Raw genomic sequence first — 14,647 nt, forward strand, 5'->3', positions numbered from 1 at the left:
GTTGTGCGTCTTGTTTTTAACGACAAGTTATGAAATGGTATGCATTCCTTAACCGAACCAGCATTTTTTTAAATAATGATTATTATTTTTAAAAAGTGATAAAAGACAATTGACATCACTGCAGTCTGCATTCTCTCATTTTAACAACACTGGCCTAATCGATAAAGCAATCAGAGACAACCCTAGCCGGAAAAGGAAGGCAGTTCGGATTCAAATTTGAAATTGGATCGAAAGGGATGCTGACGCGGCGCCTTCGAGTTTTGTTTGCGGATGTTCTTTTTTTAAAACGATTTGTTTTCGGCCTGGCGTTCGGGCTTTTGAGTAATTAGAAAAATGTTATAAAGCCTGCGCCTTATACAGGGTGTTTCTTATAAGGTGTCAAGCCGAAGGCAGGTGATAGGTGAGGACTAGATCTATCGATTNCACACACACACACAAACTCTTTCCCTTTCTCTCACACTCTAATATGTAGGTATATCGAATTGAATCGTAAAGTAACAACCACCACTGTGGTCTAGTGGTAAGGCCACCTATTTAGGACAGCCAATTCCTCTGTGATTTAGGATTCCGAGTGAAGCTCGCTGATCATCCATCAGTTTCCATCAGGTAAGATGAATGGCAAGAGATTCCTCGTTGTGGATAAAAAAATGTTCTGTTCAGTTATTGTCTTTAAATGTGTTCTACGTAACGTAAACTTAGAGAATTGCAAACATTAGTTAGTCCCATAGCTGGGCACCGTTAATCAAATAGTTAACTTCGTTAATCGTTAAACCGTTACTAAAAAACTTAACTTCGTTAAACGTTAAAACGTTACATTCCGGATGATTTAACGCAAGTTAACGTTAATCGTTAATCCGTTAACACGTGATAATGAAACCAAAAAAATATTGTATGCGAAGTTCAAATAATTTCTAAAGCTTGTATCGCGCATGGAATTTATTCCTCTTTTATGTTTGCGCTACAAGCTTTCGAAATTATTTGAAACTTGCATAAGTAGAATTATTTTTTCGTTTTAGTACAACTTCATTTCAGAATAAAAGCTTTTATTATAATTTTATTATACACTTTAGTTGTATCTCAATCTCAGAGCCTTGGTACAATTACAATACATTTTAGCACCAAAGTGCTCGAAAAGACAAATCCAACAAACCCAAACTCAATAAGTTTCCACCGTTTCGTTTAGGAATTTCTTATGGCCACCTCTTGATTCCATCATCAGGGCCCTGGACATCATCTAGTACTAAAGTGCTCAAAATGACAAATCCAACGAACCCAAATTCGATGCGATTCCGCCGTTTCATTTAGGAGTTTCTATGGCCACCTCCTGACTCCATAATCAGACCAGCTCAATGGTACCGTAACATTGCATTGTCATCGTACTTACATAAGTATACCCAGCTCAATCGGTTGAGGAAAACTGGTCTTAAAAGACAATGCCGGAAATTGGCGTCTTTTTTTTTTCGTGCGGCCATCGACCAAACTTTGTTTTTTGATTACAAAATAGTGTAATAAACCAAACTTACTATGACATGTATACCTCTAAACTCAGTCTGAACTGAGTTACGAGCATTAGAAGTTTGATGATTTTCATACTAGATTTGCTTTTTGCGCGCAAAGTTTTGTAAGAAATTGCAACAAAATAGTGAGATTGTATATGTAAACAAACAATACCATCCATTAAAGGCTCCAGACATCGGTATGGAGCAGAATCAGCGCAATAACAAAATAGCGCAATATTTTGTTGTAATTTCTTACAAAACTTGCGCACAAAAAGCAAATCTAGTACGAAAATCATCAAACTTCTAATGCTCGTAACTCAGTTCAGACTGAGTTTAGAGGTATACATGCCATAGTAAGTTTGGTTTATTACACTATTTTGTAATCAAAAAACAAAGTTTGGTCGATGGCCGCGCGAAAAAAAAAAGACGCCACTTTCCATACAAAATCTGGCATTGCCATTTATTCAGTTATAATTAAATAAATAAAAAATTAGCTAAAATTTGAGCTTTCTCGTACCTTTCTATAAAAATAAAGGCGATATAAGACTCTGCGGCAACTACAGAGCTATAAAGCTAATCTCGCATTCCTTCAAAATATGGGAAAGAGTCATTAATAAAAGGTTACTTGAAATAACTAGCGTCACTGAAAATCAATGCGGATTCGTCGCCGGTAGATCCACAACTGATGCCATACACTCGGTCAGAATACTGATGGAAAAGTACAGAGACATCAAGACAGACTTGTTTGTACATGATATTCATCGACCTAGAGAAAGCTTTCGACCGGGTACCGAGAGAATTAATCTGGCACGCTCTAAGGGCTCAGAGTGTGCCCGAGCATTACATAATGATTGTCAAAGATATATCACCAAGTATGAACCAAAGTGTGAAGTCCAGCCGGAACAAGCAAAGAATTTGGCGTGAAGGTTGGGGTGCACCAAGGCTCCGCACTCAGTCCTCTGCTGTTTAATGTTGTTATGAATCATCTCACCTCAAATCTGCAACGAGCGCCGCCATGGGACATCCTATATGCGGACGACGTCGTAATGATCAGTGAAGATGTGAACAACCTACAGCAGATTTTAGAAAAGTTGAGGGGGGAAGCTTTGGAAACATCAGGTCTGCGAATAAGCAGAGAGAAGACCGAGTACATGCACTGCAACTTTAGTGGCATCAACAGCAAACACACCATCTGTCTGCAGAACACCCAGCTAAAAGAAGTGGACCATTTCAAATACCTAGGGTCAGTCATCAGTAAAGATGGGTCAATAGACACTAATGTCACCCATCGCATAAATACTGGGTGGATGAAATGGAGAGAACTATCCGGCGTGCTATGCGATACCCGAATGCCCGTACGCATAAAGGGACGAGTATACAGAGCAGCCGTCAGACCAGCCATGACATACGGATCCGAATGCTGGCCGCTCAAAAAGCAGTACGAAAACCAATTGCACTGCGCTGAGATGAAGATGCTCAGATGGGCAGGTGGTGTAACTAGGCTGGACCATGTAAGAAACACACACATAAGAGGCCCCTTTAAAGTGAGACCTATCCCAGCTAAATTGCAGGAGAGCCGTCTGCGGTGGTACGGACACGTCATGAGGCGACCACCCGACCATATGACCAGAAAAGTGCTACACATCCAAACTAAGCCCCGCGGACGAGGAAGACCCCGAATTACATGGATTTCCGTAATCAATAACGACCTTAAAGAAGCCCAAGTTAACAGTAAGACAGCCCAGGACCGAGCCGCCTGGAGACGCATGACGCGGAGGGCCGACACCAAATAAAATGGGAATGGGCCAGGCAAACCCATAATGAAATAAAAAAAATGCATTTTTTATATCGTTGCGTTGGTAATATGGTTACAAAAACTGTTGTTTTGGGTTCTGGAAGTTCTGGAAGCCCGAACGTACTTGTCAGAACGCGTTTTTCAGCGTGTCTGCTGTATCTTTTTGGTAAATAGTAGGTACTGGATTAACGATTAACGGACTTAGGATAATTTAACGGAAGTTAACGAGTCCGTTAACATTTTTTAAAGTTAACTTAAAAGTTAATCCGTTAATAGAAATGTTAACTTCGTTAATTAACGATTAACGGATTAACGAGTTAATGCCCAGCTATGGCCTTACGCGGTAAGACCGTGATTGTCGGCGTGGACAGTAACGCCCACTCCGTATTGTGGCACTGCACGGAGGAGCAATGCCGTGGCCGAGGCCGCGTCGAGGACCATCGCAGGGACGCGGTTGAGGACTTCATCCTCGGCCGCTCCCTCCTACTGCACAACACTGAAGGCCAACCAGCTACATTCAGCACTGTCAACGGCGAGTCCAATGTGGATCTCACCTTATCCACAAGGGGAGTACGCATCTCCAAATGGAGAGTGCACCCGGAGGCCAGCACATCTGACCATCGCCTCATAACATTCGAGGTATGCCAGCCGTCCCTTAGATCGAACTTGGAGCGCACAGAGCCAATCGAAGAGCCTCGGGGGTTTCGGGATCGGGGGGTCAGTTGGGTCTACTTTTCTAGCAAAAATTTTGTATCTTGCATCAAAGATAGGAAGTTGATTATTTTTTTCAAAAATCTGCAATTAATAGGGAATCTGTCAAAAAAATGAAATCTGAGAAAAATCGACCCAAAAAAAAGATTAAAAAATTTAAAGCCTACTGGGTCATACAATTTGAAAAAGTCACAAAATTAACGATAACTTCTAAACTATGAAAAATCGTAGAACATACATGGGGGTGAAATCGATAGGTCTAGTCCTCACCTATCACCTGCCTTCGGCTTTACACCTTACAAGAAACACCCTGTAGATTGGGAATGGTTTTTAATATGCGCGAGTTTTTCAGCCAGACTCCTTAAAATGGAAAATGTAGAGTTTGTTACATGCAGGATGTCCTAGAATGGGTGAAAAAAGTAATTCCGTTGTCTATTTTAAAAAATCCAACCATACAGTTTCAGGCTGTCACTTTTAAAATAATAGAGGTATTAAATAAACAATTCAAACGAACATTCCAAACGTCTATCTCTTAAAAAATGTTTCAATCATAGAGTAAATTTAAACTAAAAGAGGTTGCCATAGACTTCGGCTGTATATAACTTAAAATTCGATTCACCTTTTGACTAAAAAATAACGCTCGAGTAAGCTGTAGCACAGAATTCCTTTGCCTATCTATATCTTACAAAATATTCCGACCATAGACTTTCAGGCTGTAACTTTTATAAATTCAAATTTCGAACAGGCACGGGCCAAGTATATAAATATGACAGAGGCAATCCGGCCCGATCGTGACGCGGACTCAATATTTGAGCAGATGCGTTGCGGCGCGAACGTTGTTTTTATGCGAGATACATGGTAATGTTGCGTAGTGGTGGACTTTGTTTGTCGATGGCGATGAATTAGCAGCTGCTTTTTCAAATTCAAAACATTTATTTCACAGACACACTTGAGTCATACAGTGATAATAATTACATACATGAATTTTATGCGAGATACATGGTAATGTTGCGTAGTGGTGGGCTTTGTTTGTCGATGTCGATGAATTAGCAGCTTTTTTGCAGAAATAATTTTGTTTGCATCGGGTTTGGTAACTACTATTTAGGGCTCTTTCCCACGGAGACATCTATTTTTTGCGGGAACTGTTTTTGCAGGATCCTGTTTATAAGTATACGTGTTTAATATCAACATTCACAGAAACATCTCGTTTGCAGTGTCCCCCATAAAACTGATATACATAACCCTCCTTCTGGCGCAGTCGGGTAAAAACGCACATGAAATGGGTCTTCACACGACAGTCCTGTTGTATTGCAGCTTTTTTGCGGGAATGATTTTGTTTGCACAATATTTGCATATTACATTAGGACCAATATGTAAGCGGGCTAATCGGGCGATGAAAAATAATCGCACCTTTATTTTTTTACAAAAAAAGCTTTAGTTGGTTTTACGGCTTGATGTTCACATTGGTGCTTTATCGTAGCTAGCTTAAACTCTACCATCGACACCCCTCGCTGCGCTAGTCCCATCCCTATCCCGCACCCTTTTGCTCCGCGGAAAAACAAATTTGTATCTTAATACAATCCTTCTCTATTATTTAGTGAATATTTATCATAAATTCGGAAGGGTCGAACAGATGCGTCTATACCTTTGAGAATTACGGCAGGCCAGATACAGGGATGCTAGCCCAGTGGCTACAGTGAATCAGTATCAATTGGGAGAGTTAAGCACGCTGTTGTTTGGACGTTTTCTGGATGGGTGACCATTAAAATAATTTAACAGTGGGCATATAAAAAATGTAGCTTAATTGACAGAAAACTGAAAAGAAAAAGTGGTAAAAATGTAATAACGATATCTGGCAACCCAGAAGCGTTGTATGCTCTATGGCCCCTCTCTATGGCCTCTTTTTCCTACCATTCAAGTGTGTGCACATGGTTGTAAATTATCTTCTCAATAAATAGAATATCACTGAAGTTAAGTGTCTTTTGTACCTGCCGCATCACTCTGTTCATGGTCCTTCAGAGCTGGATGCAGGAGTCTGTACTGAGAATCTGTACTTGGAGCAGTTTTTTTTTTTCGTGTTGTGTGCTGCCGGCCCGGGGTGACGTTAACGCATTGCATACCACATATTGCGTGCTTTCAAAATGCCCATAACCGGCGAGGATACCAGCAGTGATTTTGCTCATCAAGACAAGCAAAAATTGATAAATGTGAGAAGATACATCAAAGGCCGCATATCACTTGTGGAAAATGAGCTGGGGGACATTTCTACCGTAAAATCCACCGCCATGTTGGATGTTGCCGCCGAACGAATTAGCAGTCTTTTTACGAGATTGGAGGACGTCAATCTCAATTTGGAATCGATGGATACTTCAGAGACCGCTGAGGGATCGAAAATCGAGTCAAGGTGTCAAAGAATACTAACTGACATTCGTGAACGTCGTGAGGCGCTGAAGCATCATTGTAACTCATCGGCGAGTGACTCCGGATCGACGCAAGAGCACCAGCATAAACCGAATCTTCCCAAGATATCGTTGCCCAAGTTCAGTGGAAGTTATGGAGACTGGTTGTCGTTCAAGGATTTATACGTCACTATGGTACACGGAAATGAAGATTTAAGTCCCGTGCAGAAGTTCTATTACTTGAAGTCGTGTTTGGTCGGCGAAGCTGCCTCTTTGGTTACGACTTTGGAATGTACGAACGAAAACTACGTGAAGGCATGGTCTGCGATTACATCAAGATATGACAATAAGGTTCTTATAGCTAATTATCATTTGCAACACATTTTGTCTTTACATAAAGTCAATGGTAAATCTTATACACTAAGGCAATTAACAAATGATTTTATGCAGTATTATAACTCACTATTATCACTGAATATTTCAAACTTGCAAGATATTATTCTCATACATATTTTGTCAACAAAAATTGATTACAGTTCTTTGCGTGATTTTGAATTGCAAAGAGATTCCAGTGATTTCCCTAGTTTGCAACAATTTCTTAACTTTATACAGCAGCGCTGCCAAGCATTAGATATGCTATGCCGTGATGAATCAGTGAGCACTACAAAGGTCGTGCCTCCGGCAAAGAGCACTAGTCATGTGACTGTTGGCAGCGGCAGAAGTGCAAATGGTAAGTTATTTTCTTGTTTGTATTGCAACAAAAATCACTCAACTTACAAGTGTTTTAAATTCATTAAATTGAGTCCCAATGACAGACAGACATTTGTTAACAAAACTAATTTGTGTGTTGTTTGTTTATCAGATAAACATTGTACTAGCAATTGCACATCCAATATTGTCTGTAAAAAGTGTTTACAAAAGCATCATCACTTATTACATCTTGATTCGCAGACATGTAATGAGACTTCTGCCCGTAGCTCTACTTCAAATGATTCTCACATCAATTCCCCGAGTAATGTTGTANAAATCGATTCCCCGAGTAATGTTGTAATGACATCTTCAATAGTTACACAAAATAGTACCTCTGTATGTCAAGTGTCCCTTCTGCCCACTGCATTAGTCAATGTGTGTGACAGTGATGGTGAGCGATATGACTGCACTGTGCTTTTGGACATAGGTAGCCAAAAGAATTACATTAGTTCTGCATTTGCTAATAAATTGGACTGTGTTAATTTTGAATATGCTAGTCAAACTGTGGCCGGGGTGGGAGGTCATACTTGTAAAATAAAGCATAAAGTTGCACTATCAGTTTATTCTAACTGTTCTGATTTTAAATATTGTTCAGAATTCGGTGTGTTAGATTTTATTACTGATCCTTTACCAATGGTCAATGTGTCTAAAGAGGCACTGCCGTCTCTCATGCATTTGCATTTAGCTGACCCTAATTTCAATGTGTCTAAGGACATTGATATGATTNTTTGGACATAGGTAGCCAAAAGAATTATATTAGTTCTGCGTTTGCTAATAAATTGGACTGTGTTAATTTTGAAGATGCTAGTCAAACTGTGGCCGGGGTGGGAGGTCATACTTGTAAAATAAAGCATAAAGTTGCACTATCAGTTTATTCTAACTGTTCTGATTTTAAATATTGTTCAGAATTCGGTGTGTTAGATTTTATTACTGACCCTTTACCAATGGTCAATGTGTCTAAAGAGGCACTGCCGTCTCTCATGCATTTACATTTAGCTGACCCTAATTTCAATGTGTCTAAGGACATTGATATGATTCTTGGTGTTTCATGTTTTGCAAAATGTCTTCGAGAAGGCAAGATCGATCTAGGTCCAAATATGCCCACATTAATAAATACTGAATTTGGTTGGGTATTTTGTGGTGAATTGTCTGTGGTAGGTCAACATGTTTCGGGTTTAAAAAGCCAATGTCATTTGTCTGTCCTACATAACGACATTAAAAAATTTTGGCAATTAGAAGAAATGCCTAATGATAATATGTTGTCATTTCAGGAGAAAAGGTGCGAACAGAGCTACCTTGATTCTGTGTCCAGGGATGAAGAAGGAAGGTATCATGTCGATTTGCCAATAAACAAAGAACTTCTACCAAAACTAGGTAATTCTTACAATGTTGCTTTTCGTTGTCTTATGTCATTGGAGAAAAAATTCCAAAATAATTCTGACTTTTTTAAGGCCTATAAAGCATTTATTGAGGAATTTCTTAAACTTGGCCATGCTCACTTTGTTCATATTAATCCACACAAAAGTGATGAAATTGAATATTACATGCCTCATCATGCTGTCTTGAAGGAAAGTTCCTCTACTACCAAGCTTAGGATTGTATTCAATGGTTCTCAATCCACTTCTACGGGCTTGAGCTTAAATGATGTACTTCTTGTGGGTCCTGTTGTTCAACCTGACATGTTTACCATACTTCTAAGATTTCGTACCTATGTTTATGTTTTTGTGTCTGATATAACTAAAATGTACAGGCAAATTCGAGTGAAACCTGTGGAGAGATGATCCATCGCATGATATACAGTGTCTTCAGCTGGATACTGTTACATATGGAACAGCATCAGCCAGTTACCTTGCTACACGGACATTGGTGAAATTGGTTGAGGATGAAGGTGATAATTTTCCATCTGCTTCTAAGGCATTACTTCAAAGTACCTTCGTTGATGACATTTTGCATGGCGAGAAAGATCTTTCTTCTGCATTAAATACCATAAATGAGTTGCAAGAGTTGTTAGCTAAAGGAAGGTTTGAATTGCACAAATGGTACTCTAATAGCTCAATGTTAATGTCGCAATTTCCTCCTGAAAAACTTGAAAAATGTCATTTTTCCTTTGACAGTAAGGAAGGTTCTTGTATTAAAACGCTAGGTTTGAAGTGGGAGCCAAACACAGATAAATTTCAGGTCGAGGTACCTAAATATACTTCCACTAGTCATACCAAAAGAAATATTTTGTCTGATATTGCTAAGGTCTATGATCCCTTGGGTTTTATTGCTCCAGTTACAGTCTATGCTAAGTTGATAATGCAAGATATCTGGAAGGCAAACGTTGACTGGGATTCTGAGGTGCCTGACGCTATTTTATCTAAATGGAAATTTTTTTTGTGCCAATCTTGAATGCTTGAATGTCATTTCAGTGCCTCGTCTCATGGTTAATACTGACGCAGAGAGGGTTGAGCTTCATGGCTTCGCAGATAGCTCCACGAAGGCGTATGGCTGCGTCGTGTACATCCGCTGCAGTTGACCTGAAAAAACTACAGTCCACTTAGTATGTGCGAAGACAAGAGTTGCTCCTCTCAAACCTGTCACTCTGTCTAAGTTAGAACTTAGACAGAGTGACAGGTTTAGAAATATTAGTTCTGAGAACTCATTCTATTGGACTGACTCCATGATTACCCTGTGTTGGATACAGAGTGATCCCGCTAGACGAGATGTTTTTGTATCGAATAGAGTTGGCCAAATACAAAATTTGTCTCCTAAAGACAATTGGTTTCATGTAAAGTCTTCAGAGAACCCTGCTGACATGGCTTCACGTGGTTTGGAACCACAGGATCTTTCCAATTGCAAATTATGGTTTAATGGACCTAACTGGCTTTTTCAAAGTGACTCACCTTGGCTTCATTCACCTCAAGTGTTTTCTCAGGATGAATCAGTGGGTGTTGACACTTGTAATGACATGCCAAGTGTAGCACTACCTACCTTTTAGGAGACTAAAAACGATTTTCTTGAATTATTTGAGAGATATTCGTCTTGGAGTCGATTGGTTAGAGTCATGGCTTTATGTACGTCGATTTATTAACAATATGAAAAATGCTAAATCTAAAATCACTGAATTTCTCACAAGTAAGGAGCTTAATGAAGCATCAAGTTGTTCAAAAAGCTAGCGAGATGCGAGTCGGACTTGCACTTACACTTCTATTAAATAATCTGGTCAGGTGGGGATTCTTGGATGGCTTAAACATGGAGTGCAGGTGCAGTTTTGTTCCTCAGTCGATGAAGCACCTGATGTCGTGCCCAGGAGGATTTGATGAATGCTACTGACAACGCCACTCTTGTGGCGGAGTTTTGGGCTGACACTGTGTAGGTTTGTTGTCGACACGAAAAAAAGAAGAAGTACTAGTTCAAAAGTTTGTTGGGTAGATTATACAGAAATAATTCTGTGAAAAACTCCACTGTCTAGGTCTGGGCAATAAATAGTTCGTTGAAAAATACACACGTAAAAGGAAAAGTAGAAGGTATATCCATATCCTTAGGGAATGAGTCATATTATTATGTATCCTTTGGGTATGGAACTTTAAAAATTAGAATGCATTAACTGGTTTTACCTTTGGCAGGCCTGTTCATCTCCGCGAGTTTATATCGAAAACAAAACACGCTCGATGGCCCACCTACAGGATACTATTCGACAAGGCCTCACATACGAGCGAACATTGACTCACGCACGCGTATTCTTGTGTATGATGGAAGAAAATAAAGAAAATGGTGTACTAAATACTGTGCAGTATTTAACTGCCTAAATAATAATAAAAACACAGAATGTACTTTTTTAAGTTGCCTCAAGACACTGAGAGGTAAATAAGTAGTTAATATTATTCATGATAATATAATTCATGCTAAATAATGTATTTCCTCCGCCATTTTCCGCAGTTTGGCACCTCACGTCACATCATTTTACCGAAGTCAGCCCTATAGCTTCGGCGCAGTGCCGACACTGACGTTTGTCAACAAAATGGTGCTTGACTCTTGAGACAGGCTAAATTACACCATATTGTTAATGACATTGAGCATACATTTTTTTAAATACCTTCGCGAAGTAAAACTTCTGTACGTAGTACTTATTATTATTCTGTGCCTTTGGTAAGTTAGAATAATAAACAAGAAGTAAAACTACACAAACCAAATGCACATCAAGTTATTGAAGACCCAAAAATTTCTGCCAGAATATACAGTCGACAGCATTTTCGTTGCAATATAGCACTTATTGCAATGGAATAAGATGCTAAAGTGAGTGTTTACCTTGACGTGCTGTAGACGGCTATCTGTCACCTTCCCTCACGCTGGCATCTCGCTTTGGGTGAGAGGGATAGCAGCATTCGAAACTACCTATAACGTTTTTCGGAGTAAACGAAAGGTCATAGCAGACTTATCAACTCTGAAAAGGATCAACACCGTACCGCCTTTCGCGAGCTGTCAACCGCGAGTAGGGTTGCCAGGCGTCCGGCTTTAGCCGGACATGTTTGGCTTTTTAGGGACTTGTCCGGCCAAATGTTGCCTTGTCCGGCCTGTCCGGCTTTTGTTAGGCTATTTAATTGGTTGCCACAGAATCATATGAAGCGCACGCATCAGGATAGCAACCGATGATGATAGTACTCACTCATGAGCTGACACTAATTGTCACATGTCCGGCTTTTAGGGTAAAATGTCCGGCCAAATGAAGCACAAAGTCCGGCTTTTGTGATTTTGGACCTGGCAACCCTAACCGCGAGGCAAGGCGTTTACGTTATAGTTCCAAAATACTGAACTGTCCTATCCATGGCATTGACAGTGGGGCGCCACCGTCAATACCGGATCGCTGGTTCCGATTTTTGCCATGTTGGAAACCATACAGTTGAACGATGGTAGCGCCCCCCTGTCATTGAGTTTGGTGGGACAGTTCAGCGTGGGTCATCTATACGTTGCGGATAAGTGTCCGTTGCAGTATGGAGTTTTAATACAAATAATACTGACCACTTCGAGTTGATATTGTTAAGGTTCGACCAAACCCGCGTGCACTATGGCGATGGCAAAAAAGAAATCAGTAGAATCGCCATTGCCATTGCCATTGTGCACGCAGGCTGCACAGTGCACGCGTTGTTTTGGTCGAACCTTTACGATCGCTTTCCGGGTTGATAAGTGTGCTGCGTCCTTTATCCTGCTGTAGTTAATGGTGAAACCAAACAAGTACATTGCTCATGCCGTTATCGTATATTATCGACTCTAAAACGTTGTTTAGCGATGATGCTAAGTGATCGTAATGTGCCGCGTGTGGTCAGTGTGGCCTCGACCATAGACTGAAGCGGTAGCAACGATATTAAGTGACAAACCACCTCTCTCTACCACAAATTTTATTTTGTTGCGGCATTATATTCTCATCATTTGCTACTTTCCAAATTTTTGTCTCGATGCGCCGGACGAAAAAAATGTGACATAAAAAGGCTCTCTCAGGGACTATTCTTACCTCTCATTCTCACACTGTTACAACTTTTCTTTTGCTAAGACTAAGTTTGACCGCCAATTAAAACCAATCAAAGAAGGCATCTGTTTGGATGGACGATGGGATTACAATAGGAAAAGTTCAAAGCTAAGGATTGACTTCTATTTAGTGTAAAAGGGATTGGCAATTGGTGGAAATAAATCTTACAGAAAAAGACCCAAGGAACTAAGGAGATACATACCTAGTTAACGTTGCAGGAAACCACTGGTGGATGCACACGGCCAAAGTCACTCTTTTTTATTTATTTATTTATTTATTTATTTATTTAGGAAAACCAGGGTTTTACAGTGTGTAATAATGACACAAGATAGGCAACGAGTAAACCACTTATAGGTTCTTTATAGCGTTCCCTAGAAATGACCTATTGTAGGCTACTGATTCTAACGTAGCGCTACGGGACTATTCCCACCTCTCGTTCCCACCACTGCAACTCCTGTGTAGCCAGGATCTACAGCTTGACCGCCAATAACCCAACCAGTGAAGGTCAAGTTTGTCCTGTGGGAAAGATAAACTGTCATTGGACCCGCAACGAAATTAATCAGAAGAACATAGGAAGAGTTCGAAATTAAAGGTTCGACTTCCCTCCATTGCAAAGCGGATAACAGGTGACAAAACAATGGTCGTATAAGGATAAGAATGACCTGTGTACTGTGGCCAGAAATGGAATTCTACTTATGTAGCTAACTAAAAGCCTGTAACTTGCACCAAACTCCCATATTTGAAGTTGCTCATTAATTAACACAAGTATGTAAGTGTATGAACCAGTTCTCATTTGTATTTGATATGATTTTAGAAGGTAAGTTGGTTACGTATACCTTAATGTGTTTACATTCTTGAGTAACAAGCTAACAATTTATCAGCCAGATAAAAAATAATGAAATGTTATTTTTTGGTTGGATTCTTCCTTTAGCAGAAGCCAAAGGCATTCGCCATACTGCCAAGTCTTTACAATACAGAATATTAATCCACTCCAGAACCTTGCTGCCCCATCGGCGTCCATGTCCCTTGCCCATTGCCACTTCAGCTTGCTAATCCGTCGGGATAATTGTATATTTATCTCTGCCATAGACAAGGATTTCATTTTCTTTGAGAATATGAGCAAAGGTGATCCGAACCATTAATCCCATTAGAGTTCCTGTGTTATGGAAAACAGCTGGTCTTTGGGAAAACAACTACTTATTTCATGTATCCATAATAAATTATAATAGTAGGAACTTAACTTACATATTTATTCAAGCCCAATCCGCTAAGATATAGAAGAATTTAGGCTACATATTGCTACTAAATTGCTAAAAAGCTATTACGACGGATAACGAAAACGAAGGACTTTCATTAATCAAAAAACGTTCTTCTGCAATGAAGAACGACTACAGTGATGGCGCGTATTGAAGCTTCACCAAAACCTGTCTAGCAGTTTATGCAAACAAACCTCCAAACAAACGTGCCTTATAATATCAGTACAGATATTTCCAAAGCCGAATTTTGTCTGCCTCGATATTACAAATCCGCCGCTAGCATTTGAATCACGCTCGTCGCGGCCATAACTTGTGTATTGCCTATTTATACTAACCGTTTGATTTGCAAGCATTACCACGTTACATAAGTTCGGTGGTGCTTGCTTCGATGGCACTGGTTTAGTCTAGTTGTTACGAATTTATGGTATAAGTAGTAAATTAGTTACCCATCAAAAACAATACTTGTCAAAAAAACCAAGTCTCGCAACTCAGTTGTTCTACGGTAAAAAGTTGTGAGATCCATGTAATACCAAGTCCAGGCCAGGAAATCTTTAACGTTTTACATAAATTATTGACTTGGCCATCGCACTAAATAATTTAATTTACACGTGTTTTCATGCGATGGCCAAGTCAATATATTTATGTAAAACGTTAAAGATTTCCTGGCCTGGACTTGGTATTACATGGATCTCACAACTTTTTACCGTAGAACAACTGAGTTGCGAGACTTG

At 39.8% G+C, this 14,647-nt stretch overlaps 1 protein-coding gene across 1 annotated transcript; it reads left to right on the forward strand.

The window, feature by feature from the left end:
• The first annotated feature begins 6,159 nt into the window (after positions 1-6,159).
• On the forward strand, positions 6,160-8,817 carry LOC114363068 (uncharacterized). Its single transcript, XM_028318674.1, has 3 exons — positions 6,160-6,755; positions 7,017-7,134; positions 8,426-8,817. Exons 1-3 carry the CDS (start codon positions 6,291-6,293, stop codon positions 8,452-8,454), a joined length of 612 nt encoding a protein of 203 aa, XP_028174475.1. The 5' UTR covers positions 6,160-6,290; the 3' UTR covers positions 8,455-8,817.
• Positions 8,818-14,647: the final 5,830 nt, after the last annotated feature.

Source organism: Ostrinia furnacalis, unplaced genomic scaffold (assembly GCF_004193835.3).
Source record: "Ostrinia furnacalis isolate ACB-3 unplaced genomic scaffold, ASM419383v2 OfSCF6976, whole genome shotgun sequence".
NCBI lineage: Eukaryota > Metazoa > Arthropoda > Insecta > Lepidoptera > Crambidae > Ostrinia > Ostrinia furnacalis.